The sequence below is a fragment of the Dendropsophus ebraccatus genome, chromosome 6, assembly GCF_027789765.1.
Source record: "Dendropsophus ebraccatus isolate aDenEbr1 chromosome 6, aDenEbr1.pat, whole genome shotgun sequence".
Classification (NCBI taxonomy): Eukaryota; Metazoa; Chordata; class Amphibia; order Anura; family Hylidae; genus Dendropsophus; species Dendropsophus ebraccatus.
Window position 1 is genome coordinate 67,758,712 of NC_091459.1, and position 24,038 is coordinate 67,782,749.

The 24,038-nt window shown below is 42.5% G+C and overlaps 1 protein-coding gene across 8 annotated transcripts in view; it reads left to right on the forward strand.

Annotated features, from left to right (window-relative positions):
- The window catches only part of MCF2L2 (MCF.2 cell line derived transforming sequence-like 2), a 304,091-nt gene that overhangs the window by 106,086 nt on the left and 173,967 nt on the right, over positions 1–24,038 (forward strand). For all 8 annotated transcript variants that reach the window (XM_069975109.1, XM_069975111.1, XM_069975106.1 and 5 more), the window contains exons 2-3: positions 823–906; positions 6,548–6,662. In XM_069975109.1, coding sequence (XP_069831210.1) covers positions 831–906; positions 6,548–6,662 — 191 coding nt within the window. In that variant the 5' untranslated portion in view covers positions 823–830. The remainder of the gene's footprint in view (positions 1–822; positions 907–6,547; positions 6,663–24,038) is intronic.

Here is a 24,038-nt window from a genome sequence, read left to right on the forward strand (position 1 = left end):
ATGGTGTACTGCAGAGTCTGGCTTTCTAGTATGTCTTGAATGTCTTGCGTTCCAGTGCTGTAATTTAAGAGAATGGTCTAGAGTAGGAAATAGGAATAACAGTGTAAGAAAAGCAAGCAGGGCTGAAAGGGAAAATCCACGTCATCTTCTGTCTCTTTCAGCTGATCCAACATTGCCTTCTTTTTCCTATGTGATACATTCATGGTCTGAACATGTGAATTTCTCCTCGGCTCTTAATGCTGAGATGTGACCAGCATCAGTTTTCTAGTTAAACATCTTTATCTTTTATTTTTAGCAATTGTTAATTCCTCATTCCATTGCAGAACTGTTCACTCAACACAATCGTGAAAGAATAAACTTCTGAGAGTTCAGTGAGCATGGTCTGTAACAAAGAGCCTCCAGTGTAAGTACTGTAGCCTCATGCAGGAGCTAGGTCCTGGCGGCTGTCTACCACACAGCAAAACCATTCAGTATCCAGCCAAGCCTGGTTTCCATAGAGTGCTTCAGGGCAAAAGCTGGTCACAGAACTCTGCCTTGAGGTTAGCGAGGCTCAATTCTCAGAGTTTAACAAGGAAAGGATGTCATTGTTAGCTAAGTATGAATAAATGACTGCGATGTGTCCCACTGCGTTTATATCTTTTACATGCTAAATAGTAAAGGGAATGGAAAATTGAGACACTCATCACAAAGTTTGCATGAAGAAGGTTGTTTAAAGCTAGAAATCACATGGACACATCTTCGCTGTGACTTTCTGTGTTGCTTGTTTTGTCAGTGCTGTTTTGAGTGCTGTGACTCAATCAGAATTTTGCATTAAATCTACAGATGAAATTATGCAGCAAGAGATCAGGCCACTGCTCGCTGTTGATATTATGGAACAACTACACAGACAGTTTGCTACCTTGCCGGGTAAGTTCCTTATTATTCTCTCAAATTATGTATATCTATCCTAAGAAAATAATAAAGGAAATTATATAAGGGAAGACTGGATGGACCAGACGATCTTTTTCTGCTCGCAATCTTCTATGTTTCTATGTGGATCTGTAGTGTTTGACGGAGTTGTGTGTTAGAGTTAGATAAAAGGAGTCCTAAACTTTTTTTAGTCAGAAGCTGAAATAAGTAGAACTATGATATAAAATACAGTGTATATATAGATAGATAGATAGATAGATAAACTGTGTCCCTTTTCCATATAAAAATATTATAGAGACAATAGAAAATATTATACAGTGTCGATGTTCCCGCCCCATTTATAAATGAGTCATGTTTTAAGACTCCGCCTGCCACACTTCTATGTTTATATAATTTATCCATTCGGATAAATAATTGCTTTTGTATTTAGAATTTTTGTCCGGCTGTTTTTAAGGGAATCTATCAGGTCCGTATCAGGTACAGAGCTGCAGACATAGGCAGATAGGTGATAGGGAGATAAAACAAGTAATGATTTTGTCTTTGCTGATGGCCATTTGCAAAGTTATAATATTACATTTTTCCTGCTTGTATCATTTCCCTCAGGATCTAAAGTGCCACACCTGTCTGCAGCTCTACCTGGTAGAGGCCTGACAGATTCCCTTTAAGCCAGTTACAACATTAGCCTTATTCTTGCACAGCATAAAATTCATGTTTCATTCATCTCTATCTTACACAATATTACTACCACCTGTCAGTGTGAAGGATTTACAGTGAATCTTTGTAAGGCTTCTTTCACTTGTAGTAAACAGTCAAATTTCATTATTACAACCACTAGTTAATATCCAGAGTAATCACTGTGTGCAGCACAGACAGCAGCTAGATGGGCTGGCAGTGACTCAGTACAATCCTGGTAGGTTGTCACAGGTATCTGGGGCCATGCTGACTGCAGTACACCCCACATGTTCTGGAGGGTGTATGCGTTGAACACGACAATTGAAGTGATCCCACACTTCAGTTATACCCAAATTGATTAAGAATGCCTGAATGATTGGGCCTAGAGAAAGTCACAAAAACATTTCCTAAACCATAAGGCAGCCATCACTAGCTTGTGTTCCTTCAGCTATGGTTGCAGGGTTGTTCTCTGATGTTTCCTCTCTGATATGCCAATATCTGTTTGATGAAGCAGAAAATGTGACTCACTGGAGATGGCAACCATTTGCCCATCAGTAGAGGCCCAGTTGCAATACTGCCATGAAAATTGAAGCCTTTTAAGTTGATATAAGTCTGTAACCAACTATCTGTTTCAGAGCCCTATACACAGTTGGGTTCACTCGATCATTGAACTCTTGTTTTACACACACATCTTGTAGCCCCTTGGTTAGTTTTGGCAGTAAGCTGATCCACTGTAGCATGTCTGTCCTCCCTCATGACCTTTGTAGCCAACATTCATTGCATGGTGCTCTGCCATGGTGCAGTTTCCACGTTAATTATTTGCAATGGTGACATTTTTCCATACATTTTTAACACAGCAGCATGTGAATAGTTCAGAAACTGTTTCGGAAATACAGTCACCCTTGGTTTGAAATTCAATAACCATCCCTTGTTAACTCAACTCAAAATACCCGTGACAGCAATGAGGGCAAAGTGTGCCCTCAGCCTATCACACACCTTATAAACCTACCAAGCCAGCTCACGACACGTAACAACCTTCATGAGATATGCGCTGCCCATGGCAAAAAAGGAACTGATCATAAGAGTCAGAAACACAGAAAATGGTGCAATTCTATACATGATAGTTTTCACTTTTTGGTCCCGTTCTTAGTTTTGGCTACAAATATGAACTTTTTCACTTTTGACGTATGTGTCTGTAGAACACAAACTAGGTGTTTATTTTTAATTTAAAAAATGAGAAAGCAATAAATATACAATAATTTACAAATTGTTTCAGCAGGATGCAAAAACTTTATGTAATTCTAGCTTTAATAGTGTCAGTTTTTACTGTTAGCAAATCCTGATCAGGAGGCCTCAAAAGGCTTCAGGAAAGCATCAGGATTTCTTCACAGTAATCAGTTTTTACTGCCAGGAAACCATCAGGAAATGCTTTCAGGATTTTCTGATCAGGAAAAAAAGAACTACAACTCCCTGAATATCACCACACACCATAATGAGAGATGTAGTCCTGCATATTACCACACACAATGCTGGGAGATGTAGTTCTACTGTGCACACTGCCTCCCCCTCCTATACTGTGTCATCTTCTAATCTGTTGCAGAACTTTCAACCCCTTTTATGAATAGCTAATAGGGCTTGACTGGGGTTGTAGTTCTGCAACCTAGATGGCCACAGCGTGCAGAACTACAACTCCCATTATGAACTACCAATAGAGCTTGATTGGGGTTGTAGTTCAGCAACCTGGATAGCCACAGGCTGGAAAACTACAACTCCCACTATGAACTGTTGTAGCTCTTGGAAATATTCTCACCTGTCCTGGATCCTGCTCTGGCCTCCTCTGGTCCAGCTTATCCCTTAGACTTTTATGGTAACGTCCGTTTCAGTATTCCTGATGAAAATAGCACAGGATCTAAAAAATCCTGATCTCTTGGTGTCTGTCACTAATATAATCCTATGGGTGCAAAAAGTTGTCTGGATTTCCTAATAAGAAATCCAGACGGATTTTCCAGACGTGAAGTCTTAAGCCCTATTACACAGGCCGATGGTGAGGAGCAAGTGAGTGTCAGATCAGCACTTACTTGCTCCTCAGTCCCCGCTGCAGAGGTTGATAATCAGCCAAATGTAGCCGATAATCGCTTGGTGTAATAGGGCCTTTAGTCTTAGTTTTACATGAAGTATTACAAAAAGTATGCTGTAGTCAATGCTCCTAGGCTGTAATTACTCCCCTTCACCCTGTAATCTCGCCTGTGAATGATGTGGCAGGCTCCTGGTCTGTGAATCACACCCAGAGAGGCGGGATTACAGCAGGGAAGGAAGTGATTACAGTCCAGGAGCCATGACTACAGCATGAGAGCTGTGACTAGTTAGCACCAGTTTGCTTCAATAATGGCAGCAATGCGATTACCCTATTTTGCAGTCCTTGCGGCCTCCTCCAGAGACCGGGGACTTGCAAGTGTGCCCAGGAGGGGAACGTGTGTGCCGGGGTGAGAGGAGGAGGAGGGCTATGTGCCTAGTCACCCCCGGTCTGCACCAGTCCCCTTCAGTCACCCCCAGCTGCCGGGTCACTCTCAGCTGCCCCAGTCCCCCTCACTCACCCCCAGTTGCCCCAGTCCTCCTCACTCACCCCCAGCTGCCCCAGTCCCCCTCACTCACCCCCAGCTGCCCCAGTCCCCCTCACTCACCCCCAGCTGCCCCAGTCCTCCTCACTCACCCCCAGCTGCCCCAGTCCCCCTCAGTCACCCCCAGCCACCCCAGTCCCCCTCAGTAACCCTCAGCTGCACCAGTCACCCCTCATCTATACCTGTACTACTACTACACCCCTCATCTGTACCTGTAGTACATTGATCTCAAAACTGCAGCCATCCAGCTGTTGCAATACTACATTTCTCATCATGCCTGGATAGCCAAAGTTTTAGCTGTCCGGGCATCATAGGAATTGTGGTTTTGCAATAGCTTGAGGGCCACAGTTTGGAGATCCATGCTGTAGTACTACAACACCCCTCATCTGTACCTGTACTACTACACCCCACATGTGTACCTGTACTACTACTATTACTACACCCCTCATCTGTACCTGTACTACTACTACACCCCTCATCTGTATCTGTACTACTACTACACCCCTCATCTGTACCTGTACTACTACATCCCTTATCCACTATAGCTCCACTACTACACCTTACCTATATGGAGACACAAAGAAGATCTCCTATACGATATGGGGGCCCAGAGTGGCAAATATCTGGCAAACCTACTTTTATGGCGCACAGAGGAGGCTTGTATACTATATGGGGTGCAGAGGGGACTTGTCTACTACATGGGGGAAACAAAGGGGGCTTGTTTACTACATGGGGGGACTGGGGGAGCACTGTTAAACTGGGAAGCAATACATTTGTCTCAAGCGTCATTTAAATAGTATCTGACGTTGCAAGGAGAAAAATGCTCTATTTAGCAAAAGAGAAAAAAAAATATTTAAATTGATAATTGTCCAAATATTTTTTTAAATTGAGATTTTATTTTTTGGCCATATCGCCTAGCCCTACTTACTCCTGAGCAGGTACAGATTTTAACCATGATTTACACCAAGCAGACATAAATCATGGTAAATCAGATGCGGGAGGAGGCCATGCCTGTCTATGCTGGGGCTGGAATTTCCTGAAAAAAGTCACTAAAACGCCAATTTTGCCGCAGTATGGGTTTTTGTTTCTGGTGTGGGGGTAGTTTATATGAAAAACACTGCAGTAAGAAATCACATGATTTGTACTAAAATTGATAAATGCCGAAATCCCCCCACAAAAAGCAATTAAAACTGCTGGCAATTTTTAAAAATGTTTTGCATTTTTATTTGGCATATTTCATCCCACAAAAATGCAGTGCAAAAGCTGCGTCTGAGGGAAGCCTGAGGGAAACTTGTCAGATGGACACTTTTAACCATCATGAATATATAAATGAACCTATTTAAAACAAAATCTCATGAACAAAGAAAAAACTCAGCTCACCATAGGTGGTTTGTTGTGTGATGGTGGACGTTCAGGCAGGAGCAAGTGGAGTAGTAGCGGGCTGCACCCGGTAATAATAGTAAGAAGGAGGAGAAGATCCACAGCGTCCAAAAAAAGTTTTGTTGTCTTTATTATGAGGCATATAAAAAGTTACAAAAGATAAAAGCGTTGGCCTACGTTTTTATCTTTTGTAACTTTTTATATGCCTCATAATTAAAGACAACAAAACTCTTTTTGGACGCTGTGGATCTTCTCCTCCTTCTTATTATTTAAAACTAACAAAAACAAGTGAATGTTTCATTGGCATAGCCAAATATGAATAGACTTTTTTTGATATGTACCCCAAAATCATGAGCATAGGTTGATAAAAAAAAAATATAGCTATAGCTCTTGGAATGTGAAGAAAATTTTGTTGAGTGTAAATTCTGAAACTGTATGTTGACACTAGGTGGCAGTATATTGTCATACATCTCTGCATGTCATTTAACTCTGCAAACATGTCTAGATTGGATACAATGGAGTGCCAATATTGGGTGTGCTTTTTTCATTATATCAACCTGCAATGCAGCATTTTTTCTGTTATATATGTATGGTGTTATATTGTTAGCTGTTATTAGCTGCACAGCTAGCATACCAAAGGTTCACACACATGGGCATATTGCAGCCAAGTTTTTGCATCCATATTATAGCCGTAAGTCACAGGCTAACTGCTGGTCTAATAAAGCTGTCAGTGATATAAATGCTATACGGTAAGCTGTATTACATACATGTGAAACCAGCCTATGACTATGTTGCAGAAATGGTGCAGATTTTCAGCCCTACTACTAAAGAGGCAAAACTAAATTTTTGTCTAAGGGTGAGTGGTGATTGTACTGAGTAGCTGTTTTCTTGTCATTTCCATTGGATATAATGTACTGTCTATAAATATACTACTGGAAAATAACTAATAAGTGGTTCATTTCATTTAGGGGGCAGGGGAAAAGATGGAGCACCCATAATATCCTTTCCTGAATATCCTAACTTCTCTGAGATTCCTGACGATGATTTTCTGAATGTTGTTACCTATTTAACAAGTATTCCAAGGTAAGCGAGCCAATGACCTTACTTCTTTCGCATCAGATTCTAAAGTCTTGCCATATCTCACAATTCTATGCCAACTGCTGTAACATAAAGAAGAGCAGAGCACAGGATGCTGGAAATAACAGAAAACAGGTCCGAACACCCCTGATGTATATACATATTTCCCATAACCTGACCAAAACTGAACCTAAATAAAAGGTTGAAATGACAGTTGTTCATTGACACCTTCAGGCTTTACAGTACATAGGTGAAAGATCCGCTGAGATTCTTTCCTCAGATGGGATTTATCCCAGTCTCCCCCTATAAGGTTTTTATGTACCACTTCAATTACCTTGAATAGTAACAACATGGGATCACCTTGGTGTTTCTCCCATTCATGCTTGGATATTGCCATAGTTCTATGATTTCTAATGTCTCCCAGGTACTGGTCAATATGGCGCTCCTTTTCTTTTTTCCTAAATAATTCTGAGGTTGTCTCCATTGCATAGAGTGGGCCGCTGCTCATGAAGAATACTGCCACTGAGCGTGGGAACAGGGCGGTGTTTTGAAAAATAGACCATGCCACCTCTATCCCTGCGCAGATGTTGACAAGTTAGTGGGGGAAAAAAAATCACTTTAAACAACTAGTAGCAGCATCTGTGATCCAACGTTATTCTTAGGGCCCTATTCCACCGGACGATTATCGTTCGCATAATCTTTAACGATTAACAATCTCAAACGACCGCTATTGCGAAAGACCTGAAAACGTTCACTCATTTCCATGGAACGATAATCGTTACTTATGATCGTATTTGCGATAGTTTTCTCCATATGGTGTTCGTATCTACTGCGAATGACCAAACGACGTCTTATTCAATGAGAACGATTTGTGAACGTTTTGCGAAAAAACGATAACGATAAAAATAGGTCCAGGTCTTATAAAGCGATCAACGATTTCTCGTTCGGTTGTTAATCGTTAGCTGCATTTCAACCGAACGATTATCGTTTAGATTCGAACGATTTAACGATAATCTGAACGATAATCATCCGGTGGAATAGGGCCCTTAGAAAAAAGTGCTCTGTCTTGCATATGGCCCCTAAAAGCAATACATACTAATGGAGGATAGTACCTTATAAGAAATTTCCCTAGCTTGTAATGTATATACATAATAAACAATGATGTTACTAGTGATCCATTTACATTTGTTACCGGAAATGATTAGCTTCCAGCAGCTCACATTCATTGACGGCAAAGTTGTGTAAGGAATATATTGTTGTGTTTCACTGTTACGGAATGTTCACACATTAGGGGAAATTAATCAAAGGGTGTATAATATACACTGGTATAATCTGCCCACAGCAACCAATTACAGCTCAGCTTTCTGCTCTGGTAAAATGAAAGCTGAGCTGTAGTTGGTTGCTGTTGGCAAATTACACCAGTCTATATTTTACTTCCTTTGATAAATCTGGGCCCTAAAGTGTATATATTGCAGTTTTCATACTTTGTAATTCAGTGTTAAAATCTTATTAAATACAGTGGTGAATCTGGCGATTGTTAAGGATGCATTTTCTGTAAAACATTTGCTGGCAAATAACTGCAAAGTTCTCACTAAGAAAAATCTGACAACTTGCTAAATTTTAATATATATTTTAAAACAGGGGTGGGGAACCTTTTCCATGTCAAGGGCAAGTTGGGCATTAATAAAATCATTCGAGGGCCGCATACTGTGCGCGGCAGTTAGTAGCGTGGGTTAGCAGCACCCGGGGCAAGGCAAAGTATTGTTCCCCTAGTGCCCCTGCTATTGTACTTAACCCCCAGTGATGCCCCTTGAAGTCTAGTTAACCCCCCAAGTCATGCCCCTTGTAGTCTAGTTATCCCCCCCCAGTGATGCCTCTGGTAAGCCTAGTTACCCCCCTCCCCCCAGTCATGTCCCTGGTAGCCTAGTTAACGCCCCCAGTCATGTCCCTGGTAGCCTAGTTAATGCCCCCAGTCATGTCCCTGGTAGCCTAGTTAACCCCCCAGTCATGTCCCTGGTAGCCTAGTTAGCCCCCCCCCCCAGTCATGTCCCCGGTAGCCTAGTTAACCCCCCCCCCAGTCATGTCCCTGGTAGCCTAGTTAACCCCCCAGTCATGTCCCTGGTAGCCTAGTTAACCCCCCTAGTCATGTCCCTGGTAGCCTAGATAATCCCCCAGTCATGTCCCTGGTAGCCTAGTTAACCCCCCTAGTCATGTCCCTGGTAGCCTAGTTAACCCCCCAGTCATGTCCCTGGTAGCCTAGTTAACCCCCCCAGTCATGTCCCTGGTAGCCTACTTAAACCCCCCCAGTCATGTCCCTGGTAGCCTAGTTAACCCCCCCAATCATGTCCCCGGTAGCCTAGTTACCCCCCCCCAGTCATGTCCCCGGTAGCCTAGTTAACCCCCCAGTCATGTCCCTGGTAGCCTAGTTAACCCCCCCAGTCATGTCCCTGGTAGCCTAGTTAACGCCCCAGTCATGTCCCTGGTAGTCTAGTTAACCCCCCAGTCATGTCCCTGGTAGCCTAGTTAACCCCCCCCAGTCATGTCCCTGGTAGCCTAGTTAGCCCCCCCTGCCCCCCAGTCATGTCCCTGGTAGCCTAGTTAACCCCCCCCAAGTCATGTCCCTGGTAACCTAGTTAGCCCCCCCCTGCCCCCCAGTCATGTCCCTGGTAGCCTAGTTAACCCCCCAGTCATGTCCCTGGTAGGTAGACTAGTTAACCCCCCCCCCCCCCCCAGTCAAGTCCTTGGTAGCCTAGTTAACGCCCCAGTGCCTGTCCCGAATAAAAAAAAATAAATATCCCACTCACCTTTCCTCCGCTCCCACGCTGCCCAGATCCTCTTCTCTCCCCTCTAGTCTGTGCCCATCTTCTACTGCAGGCGGCGTGCGATAAAATGATGTCATTGCGCGCTGCCCGCGGGAGAAGGAAGACGTGCCCCGCTCTGGTGGGGAAGGGGACGGACACAGGAAGATGCTGGGAATGCCGTCTCCTGCCCGACCAGAGCAGCGCGCACATCACAGGGGAGCCGCGGGCCGCGGATGTTCCCCACCGCTGTTTTAAAACATAAAACATCTCTAAATCTTGCAGTTTTAATTCTACCACTAAGCCTTAAACTGGGCAAACCACCTTAGATCTTGCACAAAATTTATCAGTAGATGCAAGGGCCTTGATGAATACTTGCCAATATTTGTACAAAATTATTTGGCAAAAACAGCTTGGCTAAAAAGTACGCCAGGGAGAAGTGAAATACTGCTGCACAATTTAATGTGCACAAGATAAATGTGACTAACAAAGCAGCTAATATGCCCTGCCACCCCCAAATGTAAAAATTGAAAAATGGCACAAACTGCTCAAAAATCTCAGAAATGCCTTTATAAATCTTGCACAAATTTTCACACCTTACGCAAAAACTCATTATTAGCCAAAAAAGTGTGAACTCAATAATGCATGTGTCCTTTCATGTTCTGTACTGATCACTTTCAAGCAGTGTCCCCCTTATGATCACAGCCAGAATTACAGTGAAAGGTAACATCCGTATGTAGATAACTCCACCATTTGCACAATAACAAGCTGAAAAGTCAGCCTTCCCACTTCCTGAGGAATCACTTTTGGACAAGTCACAAAGTATGCTCAGAAACTGTGTCTATGTCCATGGGGCTTGCTGTACAGCATATCTCTAAATGCTGTTAAAGGGGTACTCTGGTGAAAACAAAATTATTTTCAAATCAACTGGTGTCAGAAAATATATAGATTTGTAAATTACTGCTAATAAAAATTTCAAGTCTTCCAGTACTCCGAGTCCCGCAAAAAACAAGACCTCGTATGTTAGAAGGCAAAAATAAAACAAGGCAGCAATGAAAAAAGTATGAAAATGGCGGGGTTAAATCGAAGTAATTTACAAATGTGTATAACCAGTTGGACAACATTTTAGTTTTTTTCACCAGGGTACCCCTTTAAAGACAGTACAAAATAATGTACAAAAAAAATCAAGTACAAAACTGTACAATCAGACATTGAGTCCAATGTGGCTGTACTGCAATAAGGATGTTTGTAAGGAAAAGGACATACGTTGAAATATTTTTGCCTTTATATAAAAGTAGGAAAAGTGTTCTCTTATTCTTCCCCAGATGTGTATTTCTACAATAGCAAAATTAAACTGTAGTGAAGGTGTAAGGAGCTGCGCCGTGTTTCAACCAGTAAAGCAAAAAAACAAAACAAAAGATTATCTGTTATCATTTGCATATGGAGATCTTAGCAAAGAAAACATGCTATTTTAGGCATCTCCATACTGATGTCAGTCTGGTTCAGAGCCAAAATCTGTGCATGTTACCGACACCAGGAAAACGAGGAGCTGCTGTGAGCAGATACTGAGTCATGAAAGCCAGCCAAAGGTTTCCTGGAACACATCTGCTGCGCTCTCATACTATTTAATGTGGTAAACTTGACCATGTCATCGCTGATGTGTGCATACTGTATGTTATTTCATGGTTTCTGGCTCAGAGATTTTCTATGGAATTAAAATACAGAATACATAAGATTTGTGATGAAGAAGCAAAATGAACACATTGTTATTCCGCAGGAGTAATAGCATAAGGCTTCACTGTCAGCCTGTCCTTCATACAAATGGAGTTTCTATTTTGGTTGCAGTGACATAGCTGTGTTAACAAGTAAGGCCTGTGTTTTCTGTCAGCTCAGCTTACCTGATGCGGCCTCCTGCTTTGCATCTACAGTTAATAACCACACAGTTGTCTGTATAATATAAAGTGAAGTGAAAAAGAATATACAAGGCTTAACATCAGGGAAGTGAAGTATGTTTTATTTATATGTATCAATGGAGGAAAACTAATCTCCATAGACACAACAATACACCACTGGTGGCAGTGGGGGTTTCTGTAGCTCTGTGTGAAGCATTGTGTTTGTATGTAGGCGATTCCTAAGCACTCTGAGTCACTGTGTTACAGGTAATCATACTATGCCCTATTATTCCTTACATGTGTGGATTTCCCACAAGGAGGACATTACAACTCATATAAAGCGTATACAATGTAATATAAAATGCTGTTCTCTTGACCAAAAAGTAGATCCTTAAAGGGAATGTGTTGTCCAAAACGGATCTGTTGTTTAAAGTGTCACTGTCGTTAAAACTTTCAAAATCGAAATCAAGAGTAGATGTTATATAAAGCAAGTTTGGAATATACATTGATTATCTTTTTGTTGTTGTTATCATGCTGTAAAACAAAGCTGAACTTACCAAAAATCCAGGTCCAGTCTCCTGAAGGCAGATTTGTTGAAAAAACAGACTAAACACAGGAATTCTGTCCAGTACAGAGAGTCACGGCTTAAAGTGTTGATCAATCACATGACTACCTTCTCTCTGTGAGCGCTCAGATGGCTTGGGAAACACTGGACTTCCTGTTTTCTGACTGTTTCTTGTTTTTTAATAAAAAAAACTGTCAGAAAACAGGAAGTACCATGTTTTCCATGATAACTAAAAAAAAAAAAAGAATGTAAATTGCAAACTTGCTGTCAGGATGGGAGGCACGACAAGTAAGCCCTAATACTGAACCCACCAACTGTCCCTACCTACTTGCCTCAAATGGCCCTTGGCAGCTGAGGACAACCACAAAGACGTTTCCTGTACTGGATACATGCACACAGAACAAGACAGACAAACAAACACAACAATGGATAGTCAAACAAGCAAGGTCAGAACCAAACGGGCAGCGTAGTACAAAAATCAGGTAACAATCGGATAGTCAAAAAGTCAAGCCAGAGGTCAGGTAACAAAGTATAACAAGTAGAGGGAGTTAGGATAGACAGGGGGAGCTGGGACCAGGGTGTGAAACATAATAGCCAACGCTGAGAGACTGCCTCAGCTTTGTTTTATGCTGACCAAGAGCCAGGTCCAGATCCTCATTGGACCGGCGCTCTGATCCTCCAGGCTCAAGACAAGCAGAGGAACAAGTCAGTCAAACGCCACTCAGCTGCATAAATCAAGTCCAGCAGAAATTAGCTTAACTTCTGCATTGCCAGGAAGCTGAACAGCAAGCGGCATGTCACACAAAAGTAAAAACAGGCCCAGTTCACACCAGGCTACTGCACATTCCTGACACTTGCTTTATATCACATCTACTGTTGATTTAGATGTTGAAAATTATAACAACAGTGACACTTCAAATCAAGTTTTTATGTTAAACATATTTTTTATTTACTATTTATATTATACAATAATCCAGAAATCCAGTTATTTTCATTCTGACCACTGAACCTAAAACCAATCTGGGACCTGTTATGTATGGATCACTTTTCAGTAGTGTCCTCCTTATCATCCCAGACAGAGGTACAGTGAAAGTGAAAACAGTAAATAGGTAACACCACCATTCATGCATCACCATTCCATGATGCTCTATGGTCAGCCTCCCCTTCCCTGACTAATGATCTCTGGAGAGGTCACAGAGCATGCCCCGAAAATGTTCCAACATTAGCGAATAGGGTCTATTGTGTCTATGTGTATGAGGCGTGCTGTAATGGATATCTTAAAGGGGTTATCCAGCGCTACAAAAACATGGCCACTTTTGCCCCGCTCTTGTCTACAGTTCAGGTGTGGTTTACAATTAAGCTCCATTTACTTCAATGGAACTGGGTTTCAAACCCCACCCAATCTGGAGATAAGAGTGGTGAAAAAGTGGCCATGTTTTTGTAGCACTGGATAACCCCTTTAAAATGTTGTTAAAACATCTCAGGCAACATGGATGCCCAAACAGTAGTGTACAAAAAAAATTACAATCAAAAATTGAGTCCATGCCTCCACAGGTCAAAGCTGTTTTGGTGACACAAAGGTGACCTTCATAACATTACTAATACTAATTCTTGTTGTACATTGGAAAAAAAAAATCTTACAACATCTGCTGGTTGTAGGCCTGGACTAAATTTTATGGCACTAAATGTGTACACTCATACATTGGCTTAGCACCAGGTTGTGACCAAAGAATCATAATAATAATAATAATAATAATGTTTTTTTATTCTTTATTATTTATATTTTTTTTACATAAAAATGATCAAGAGGTCATATAAAAAGTTTTCAAATACAGCCTTCAACATACATCATATAAATATACAACATATGCATATCAAAAAAGGTATTTTAACATTTTATCTATTACTCACTTACAATCTTGTCCATTCCCATACATGAACACTTACCATCTTGTACTTTCCCATCACCATCTTAATTAACACCAATCTGGCTAACCTACTCAATGGCATCTGTATCACAACCTTGATTTTCGCTTCTACTTTTTTCAGTACTGGCTTCAGATTAAATTCCACATATCATTGTGGTGCGGCAGTAAGTACTACTTCTAAATAGTCCATTCCCTCTCCTTCAGGAATATTAATATGTGGTTTCCCAAATCAGAGGAGTATGATCTGACACTGTCCTGGGGGCATATTTGACCTTTACCAAGTCCCTCAAGGCCAGCTGATTACAGAGTAGCAAATCAATTCTGGAAGCAGCATTATAAGTAGTACTAAAACAGGAGAACTCATTTAACAATGGGTGCATTATTTTCCAAGCATCGTACCATTCCCACTTCCTCACAGAACTTCCTCAGTGGAGAGCCTCCTCTGGCTATACCACCTTTGGAGGTTCACCTAGCCCTCGGCTCCATAGTACAGTTTAAGTGTTCTGTAATAAAGATATTAGCATAATCCATATCTCTAGTAAAGTTCACCAGTTCTAGTAAAACTTCTATAGAGAAGGGAGGGGGGAGATTATATATATATATATATATATATATATATATATATATTGTACTTACATCCTCTAGGTTACCCCAAATAAATATAATACTTCCTCTAACATCCACTAGGGCTTTTTTTTTTTACCATTAGATCAACTTTCTTATGAATCAGAACTGTTATCCCACCCAAATAAGAAGAGCTAAGAGAGTGATATACCTTAGAAGCCCAATGTCTGTTAGTTAATTTAGCAAGTTAATCAGTAAGATGCGTTTCTATATGACAGATAATTGCAGGTAGATATACGATCAAACACACAAGTTCTTTTAGGACGGTCTCCCATAAATGTTCCATGCAACTACCCTAACCATTCCTTAATAAAGGGAAGGAGGGAAAAAAAAACCTCCCCTGGCCTGGACGTATAATAAATGGTGGAACACGGCCTAAGCCTGATCAGACTATCAATATGATGTTTAGAAACCAGAAAATCTTGATGCTAATTGGTGAGTGAAGATGGGGTGTCTTCAGGTTTAGGGCCTAGGTCAGCAGCAGCTGTTAATACGGCCCTGCCTCTACCACTTCCCAAAACTGATTTTGTTAAATTTTATCAAGCGTGCCTTCAACACAATACAGTGAGGGCTCAAACCACAAATAGAGAAAGGGAGAAGCCACACAGTTAAATAGAACATAAATAATTATTGTTATCAATTAAAGATTTTATATATGGCAAATGTCTAATTTATCTACAGTTAAGTTCCAGGTAGCTGATCTTCATATAACAAAGCATTCTCGTTGTCCAGGTCAGGCACCAAAAAGATGGTTCTGCTGCCGGTCCTTTCCCCTCAAGAAGGATTGTATAACATCAGAGATTTAGTGCATTATAGTTCGGTTTTTGCTTTCAATCTGTCCCGATCTGATCTCCCCACTGGACCAGTTCCTATTAGTGGGTGCCACCCGATTTCATAACACGGTTGGAGAGACAGGATTTTCCCCCCAGCTCAGAGTCTCCACAAAGAGTAGCAGTACAGATTATCTTGCAGCAAGGGATTGTAACAGCTATGCATCTGCATCTAATAATAATAATGTTAATAAGGAAGAATAAGATCCAGTTTCCTATTGAAACCATTGTTACACAATTTTAATGCAAATATCTAAGAGAGGTAAGAGGCTAAAGTAGACTGCTTTTCCATAAAGTTAACCTTTTGTTAAGTCATTTTAAAAACCTGCATTGTTTTGTTAGATTAGCCCTCCTAAGTGTAGACAAGGTGATTTGTGGGCTCTTACTGCTGGTATTGGATCTAATCTATCTATCTATCACACTGCATCACTGTGGACATGCAGCAGTAGGTATACTGGTTTTTACACAAAGCTGCCCTGAGCTTTATAGGTGGTGTAGGGATCTTCCCGGGGGATGGTGTGTTTGGACACAGTTCAGGCAGCAAACTTGGGCTCATAAAACAGCTTTGGTGTTTATTTGTAGCATAAACGGTCCAGCAACATAAATACAGCAACACCGTGCAGTGAGAATAAACAAAACAAAAAGTCCTGCCCGTCTGGGCGCTTACTAATACAGCAGGTTACCTCTCTGGCACTTCACTTGGCAGGTAATATTGCAGGGTGTGCATAAGCCCCAGCTCCCAGCGAACACACCATGCAGGCTGTTCACTCCTGTCTGAGAGCAAACCAAGGATCCTCTGCAGGGCTTTTCTCTGTCAGGCTTGATTAGGGCCAGAGACACCTGACCCCAAAACCTGACCTGGATCGGGGGGAGGGAATGGCAAATCCCACTACCAAAACCTATCTGCCATTCCATGTAAGTCCAGGCCCGGCAATAATAAATAATAGCTCAGCAGCATAACACTGCTGAGCACAGATGCCTCCTGGACTTACCATCTCACACTCCGTATTAACCTGGGTGAGATGTACACCCCCTCGAGCACTTTTCCCGTGACATGTCCACATATCCCCCCCCTCTTTTTCAGACCGGAGGGCTGAGCGTATTGTCCCCACAGGCAGTGTACCCTTGATAGGGCGTCCGCATTTGCCTGTAATTTCCCTGGCCGGTGTTCCACAGTAAAATTAAAGTTTTGTAGGGACAAAAACCACCTAGTCACCCTTGCGTTTTTCTCCTTGTTTAGCTTCATCCATGTTAGGGGGGCATGGTCTGTCACTAACCTGAATTTCCTGCCACTTTGCTAAGAATTTGCTTTCTACCGTGGGAACAAGAATGAGTACCCGGTCACCTGGGCTAAATGTCCTGATTCTTGCAGAACGATTGTAAATTCTGCTTTGGCCCTCTTGCGCCCTCTGGAGGTGTTCCCTTACTAGGGGCATTACAGTGGCTATACGGTCCTGCATTTGTGCTACATGCTCTATAACACTCTTGTATGGGGTGGACTCACTTTCCCATGTCTCTTTCGCTATATCCAACAAACCCCTAGGGTGACGACCATAGACTAATTCGAAGGGAGAGAACCCTGTGGACGCTTGGGGTACTTCCCTAATAGAAAACATTAGATAAGGTAGTAAGTGATCCCAATCACGACCATCCTTTTCCACCACTTTTTTTAACATATGTTTCAGGGTTTTATTAAACCTCTCCACTAACCCGTCTGTCTGTGGGTGATATACAGAGGTACGTAGGTGTGAGATTTTAAACAGTTTGCATAGCTCTTTCATTACCTTTGACACAAATGGGGTACCTTGGTCGGTCAAGATTTCCTTGGGGATCCCCACCCTGGAAAACATATAAAACAATTCCCGTGCAATTGTTTTAGAGGCAGTGTTTCTTAGGGGTACAGCCTCAGGATAGCGGGTCGCGTAGTCCAACACAACTAGAATGTACTGGTGTCCCCTAGCCGACTTTACAATGGGACCCACCAAGTCCATTGCGATCCGGTCAAAAGGTACCTCTATGATGGGGAGTGGAACCAAAGGACTGCGAAAATGCGACACTGGAGCGCTAAGCTGACATGTGGGGCACGACTCACAGTATTTTTTTATGTCAGCATAAATCGCAGGCCAATAAAACCTCTGGAGGACTCTCTCCTGCGTTTTATCTGTCCCCAAGTGGCCCCCAAGGACATGATTATGGGCCATGTCGAGTACCTGACGCCGGTACGACTTAGGCACCAGAAGCTGTTCCACCACCTCATCATTAATCCTAGTGACTCTATATAAGAGATCATTAGTCATAGAAAAATGTGGAAATTTTTTCTCAGCTTCTGGCTCCTGAGGTACCCCATTCATAACAGTGACCTGCTCTCTAGCATTTTTGAGAGTGGGGTCCTGTAATTGTGCAGTACCAAAATTATCCCTAGACACCTCTAAGTCTGGAACATTTTGCGCAGTGGGAGGAGCCTCTTCCTCACCAGCCAGGACCTGCAAAGGAAAAGCATCATATTCCTCCTGTACATTTTTATCATTTACCGTGGGTAATGCAATAGACTTAGGGGTCTCCTCACTCCTTTCAGGGGATTGTTGTTTTCCCCATAGAGCCCAGAACAAAGGAAAATCATGCCCCAATATTACATTATGCATAAGGTTTTTAACCACACCCACTTCATATTGTACAGTGCCTAGTTCAGTCCCGACATTAGCCAGTACTATAGGGTAAACCTTTGTATCACCATGTATGCATACCACACTCATATGTCTTTTTGGCACAAAGTCCCCAGCCACCAGGCTGGCATGCACCAGGGTGACAAGGCTTCCTGAGTCCAGCAACGCCTTAACAGGGAAGTCATTGACAGTAATGTTGCAGACTTGTGGTTCAGTCTCTAGTCCAGTGACTGCAACAAAAGACGGCTCCGCAAATAGCGACTGACGCCGGCTAGCGTCACACTCCATGGGCTCAGTGGTAAGAGGGCAATGGGCAGACATATGTCCCGTCTCATGGCATCTCCAGCACTGGATAGGGCCTGGTCTCCTTGGCAGGGAGTCCTTTTTAGGGCCACTTAGCCACCGGGGACCATCACCAGTCTTTTGCCCCTGAGTTACCTCCTGAGCGCTCTTCCCTCTATCAGCACCCCTCCACACTTCCCCAATAGATGGAAGTCTCTTACCAGATGATGGCACAGATCTGGCACTCCGGGGAGGTGACGGTGCTGCAGGAACATCACGGAGGTAGTCCTCGGTCGCCTGGAACCTCTCCACAAGGCTGACGAGTTCGTCGGCACTCCTAGGGTCGCCTTGTCCCACCCAGCGTTGTAGATCAGCAGGAAGGGCACGGAGGTAGCGATCCATCACGACCCTCTCTAGGATCTGGGCAGGAGTAGAGGTGTCTGGCTCCAACCACTTTCTTGCCAAATGGATCAGGTCGTACATCTGGGACCTCGCTGACTTGTCCAGACTGTAGCTCCAGTTGCGGACCCTCCGGGCACGGACAGCAGCAGTAACTCCTAGTCGGGCGAGTATCTCTGCTTTTAGCCGAGGATAGTCTTTGACCTCTTGCTCACTGAGGTCATAATAGGCCTTTTGAGGTTCGCCTGTTAAATAAGGCGCAATCACTTCTGCCCACTCAGTGGAGGGTAACTTCTCTCTCTCAGCCACCCGCTCAAAGACAGTTAAGTAGGCCTCAATATCGTCATCAGCAGTCATCTTTTGCAGCGCACGCTGCACGGCTCTTCTCACAGACAAAGTCTCTGGCGCGGCTGCTGCCACCAGCTGGGGATTAGCACCTGCAGACGCCTCCTGCTTTGTGATTAGGTGCTCAATAAGTCTCTGTTGTTGAGCCATTGCTTGCTGATGTGCAGCCATTGTCTGTTCATGGCGCAGGTTAGCGGCTGCCTGATCCTGTTTAGCGGCTGCCTGAGCCTGTTGTTGTGCAGCCAATGCTTGCTCAAGGCGTAGGTTAGCGTCTGTCAGAGCCTGTTGTTGCTGCATATTCACTTGCATTAACTGCTTCATCATCTCCTCCATGATGCTTGGCTGTTTTTGGAGTGAAGCAGCAGCCTTCACCCAAGACATAAGCAGCTGTAGCCAAGTTGATGCACACCGTTGCCCCTAGCAACCATTTTGCCCGCTCTGCAGCACCAATTGTAGGGATCTTCCCGGGGGATGGTGTGTTTGGACACAGTTCAGGCAGCAAACTTGGGCTCATAAAACAGCTTTGGTGTTTATTTGTAGCATAAACGGTCCAGCAACATAAATACAGCAACACCGTGCAGTGAGAATAAACAAAACAAAAAGTCCTGCCCGTCTGGGCGCTTACTAATACAGCAGGTTACCTCTCTGGCACTTCACTTGGCAGGTAATATTGCAGGGTGTGCATAAGCCCCAGCTCCCAGCAAACACACCATGCAGGCTGTTCACTCCTGTCTGAGAGCAAACCAAGGATCCTCTGCAGGGCTTTTCTCTGTCAGGCTTGATTAGGGCCAGAGACACCTGACCCCAAAACCTGACCTGGATCGGGGGGAGGGAATGGCAAATCCCACTCAGGGCCGGCCTTAGGGTAGTTGGTGCCCTGTGCGAAACTTTCTTCCGGCGCCCCCCCCCCCACCCCCCAATTTATGTATAGTTGTATAAAAAATGCAAGTAATTCTTTCACAAACAGCATTCTTTATTTATTTGTTAAATAAATAATAATAATTAAATAAATAATAACAACAAAACTGCAGCAATCAATTTCAACTGTACACATTTAGTACTCAGTGCAACGTAAAACAAATAAATGAGCTCCCTGGCTGCTCAGAACATAACTTTACGTGATTTTGCTCTTGCAAATTCATCAATAGTGGTATTCATGTCCAGTGTTCGGAGAATGTCATTCTCAATGGACAGCACTGCTAAAGCTGTTAGTCTGTCATCTGACATTGATGACCTCAAGTAAGTTTTAATTAGTTTTAATTTGGAAAAACTACGTTCTCCTGAAGCCACAGTGACAGGAATTGTCAATAAGATACGAAGTGCTACCCACAGATAAGGAAAGGTGTCAGTCAGACTATTTTTGCTTATGAAGTTCAGCACATCGAGAGGAGTTTTAGTATCTTGAGGTAGAATACTTTGAATGTGGAAGAATTCCTGGGCCAACTCTTCTCCATTGACATCAGATTTGGTTCCATTTACCAGGGCAGCCTGTAGATCAAAGCAACTCCTTCTCAGGTCTTCTCTAGAAAAACTATTACTTTTGATGTCGTATAAAAATCCCCATATTTTGTTATGGCTTTCTAATTGTTTGAACCGTTCTGCCAAAGATGTCAACGCTGTGTCTACTAAAGGCAAAAAAAATTCTACCTTGAATTTAGTCTGAGGGTCAGTTATTGCTTCATCTCGTCCTTCATAATCAAAGGAAGACTTCTTCAGTCGGATGCGGGCCTGTGACCTAAACACCGGCTCCAAATTCAAGTTGTCAGCAATCTCTTTTGCATTCTGCAGTGCCATGTTAAATCCATTTTCCCGGAAATTCCTAATAAATTCGAGACACTTGTGAATGACATCTGTCACTGTAGTGAGATCAGAAGTTTGTCTTTGCATGGCTTTACTAACAATGTTTATCTGAAACAATATGTCATACCATATAATAAATGACATAATAAACTTAAAATCAGTGATCTTCTGAGAAAGGGTCCTGGCTTCAAAAGACACATTTGGCTCAACGTTATTTTCCTCAGATAGTGCAACTAATGCCTCGTTTATTTCTCCTAACTGATAGCGAAAGGGTTTAAGGCAGTCAATCCTGCATTCCCACCTTGTAGTAGACAAGGGTTTCAAAGTTAGACCTGTAACATGGTCAGTCAAGATTTTCCACCTTTTAACGGAACCAGAGAAAAGAACATAAATACATTGTATTAGGCCAAAAAGATCCTTTGAGTCTTTACTTGACCTTGCTGCATCTCCAACCACAAGATTAAGACAGTGACATCCACATGGCACAAAGACAGCACAAGCATTTTTTTGTAAAATGTGAACTTGAACACCGTTGTGTTTTCCAGCCATGTTTGCACCGTTGTCATAGCCTTGACCACGACAGTCATTAATATCTAAATCTCTCTCACTCAGAAACTGAAGAATGGAATTAGACAATCCCTTTCCTGTTGTGTCTACAACATTTCTATAGCCGATAAAATGCTCCTTAACTGTGTATATGTCAGATAGTTCATCCAAGAAGCGAATAGTGAATGACATTTGCTCTTTGTGGCTCAAATCAGGAGTGCAGTCTAGTATTATGGAGTAATACTTTGCCTTCTTGCAGCGTGTAAAAATGTTGTTAACAACTTGGTTTGCCATCAAAGTAATAATTTCATTTTGAATGGTTTTACCACAGTAGTGGTCTGTTGTTTCTCTGGAGACAACACGATGAAGGTGTTCAGCCATCACTCTGTCAAATTTTCCAAGTAGCTCCACAAAACCCAAAAAGTTCCCATTATTGGGAGTAAAAAGACGATCAGAACTACCTCTGAATGCCAAATTCCTCTCTGCAAGAAACTGGACAATACTTACAAGCCTTTCCAAAACTCCTCTCCAGTGTTGCCTTTCTTGATTCATTAATGCTTGCATGTTAGAATCTATTGTTGTGTTCGTCTTGAGCCGAACCTGAGTCTCTAGCCATTTACTTTCTGCTAAAAAGTGATTTGGTGAGGACTCATGTGATTTTAATATAGATGACATATGCTGCCAGTCTTGTGATCCCTCTAAAGCAAGAGATGACCTTGGTTTTCTATCAAACAATTTACAACAAAAGCAGACTACTTTGTTTGTAGATTTTGAGTACACCAACCACTGTCTCCTGCAGTGTTGTCCATTAACCAAAATTCTCTTATAGAATTCAGCTGAAAAGTGACGGTCATTTGCATCTTTTTTGAACTCAACATCTGTTATGTAAACAGGCCCATTTTCCACAATCTGATCTACTACTTTGGTTGTTAATGTAGTAGGCCACAAAGCAGGGTCAGTGTCAATCAGTATTGAATTACTGGGGTCTTCTGGAATATCAGTGTCATGGTGATCAACTGCTGCGCCAGTTGCAGACTCTTCCTCTAGATCTTCTCCAACTTCAGGGTTAACATTTTCTATAACCTGAGGATCCCCTGTCATTGCCTCTGATTCACAGTGTGGAGAGCCATCAAGGTTTAATAATTGTCCTGACGTGGAAGGTTCACCCGGATCAATTTCAACTGGACCTTCGCTGTGCATCTCTACATGTTGTTCTGCAGCTGTCTCCTTTGAGGGGCATGGACTGCTTGATTCAGATGATTTCTGAAACAGCTTCTTTAAAGACCCTGCACATTTTTTGTCTTCAAGTTCTTTTAGTGCTTTTCGTTTTCGATTTTGCGCACCTGATAGTTTTTTGGGACCCATGGTAAATCATAAACTACCATTTGCTTTCTTATAATCTGTAATAGTAAAAGATAGGTTCCCCTTAAGTTTCACAGTTAAAGGAAAGTGCCCCGGGTTGTATGTGCAACCATTGGATTGTTCATACTGTCCAAATTAATGGCAGCCACAAACGCCTAGTACAGGATGCAACAGACCCAGATCCATCCCCCTATACCACAAGGATTCCCATTTGCATTGTTTACATACTGCTGTCAACAGGGCAAAGTCTGGACTTAATGCTACAATCAATTGTGTGGCAACTATTCCCATGTTACACCAGCTATTAGCAAAATGATAGTTTATTAGGCAAATAAATACATATATACCAGCAGTAGATATACCAAATGCATGCATATATACAGCAGTAGATATAGTAAATGCATACATATACAAGCAGTCAGTATACCAGTATTGTTTATATTTTTACTAGTTTATTGTTTTTTTAAAGGTAGAAGAAAGACCGGACTCCTTTGGAAAGAAGATTTTTTTAACTTATTTAATAAAAGGGTTCTTAGGAAAGTTTTATTTCAATAACGATCTTATTATACTATTGTGTTTTTTTCTTACTTATTTATGGCTTAGTAATGGAAGCTGTCTAATAGACGGTATCCATTGCTAAACTGGGGCTTAGCGTTAGCCCATACAACAGCTAATACTAACCTCCCCACTTATTACCCCCGTACCTACCATAACCTGGGGTACTGGGAAGAGCCAGATACCGTCAGGCTTGGAGCGTGAGAAAATTACGGTCCAGGACTGTACGAAAGCAGACTGGTGTTATTAGGCTGACAATGGCCAAAACAAGCGGACCTTGCCACCCTGATAATGTAAGGCTGCTGCTGCTTTTTTTTTTTTTTTTTATCAGACTGATTATGGAAAATAGGGGGGATGCTATGCAATAGTCTAATAAATAAATAAAAAAGCACAGGTTACCCCCTATTTTTCATAACCAGACAGATTTAAAAAAAATACAAGCAGCAGCGGCCTGAGACTACCAGGACGACAAGGACCACTTATTTTGGCTGCCCCCAGCTTGATAGCATCAGTCTGCTGCTTTTTGCTTTTATCTTGCTGGTTATGGAAAATAAAGGTGATCCCATGCATTAAATAAATAATTAAAAAAAATGCGTGGGGTCCCCCTTATTTTTCATAACCAGCCAGATAAAAAAAAACAAGCAGCAGTAGCCTGACACTATCAGGGTGGCAAAGGCCATTTATTTTGGCCATTGCCAGCCTAATAACGCCAGCCTGCTGCCGCCCAGGCCGGGAGCGCCAATTTCTGACGCTCCAGGCCTGACGGTATCTGGCTCTTCTCGGTACCCCTGGT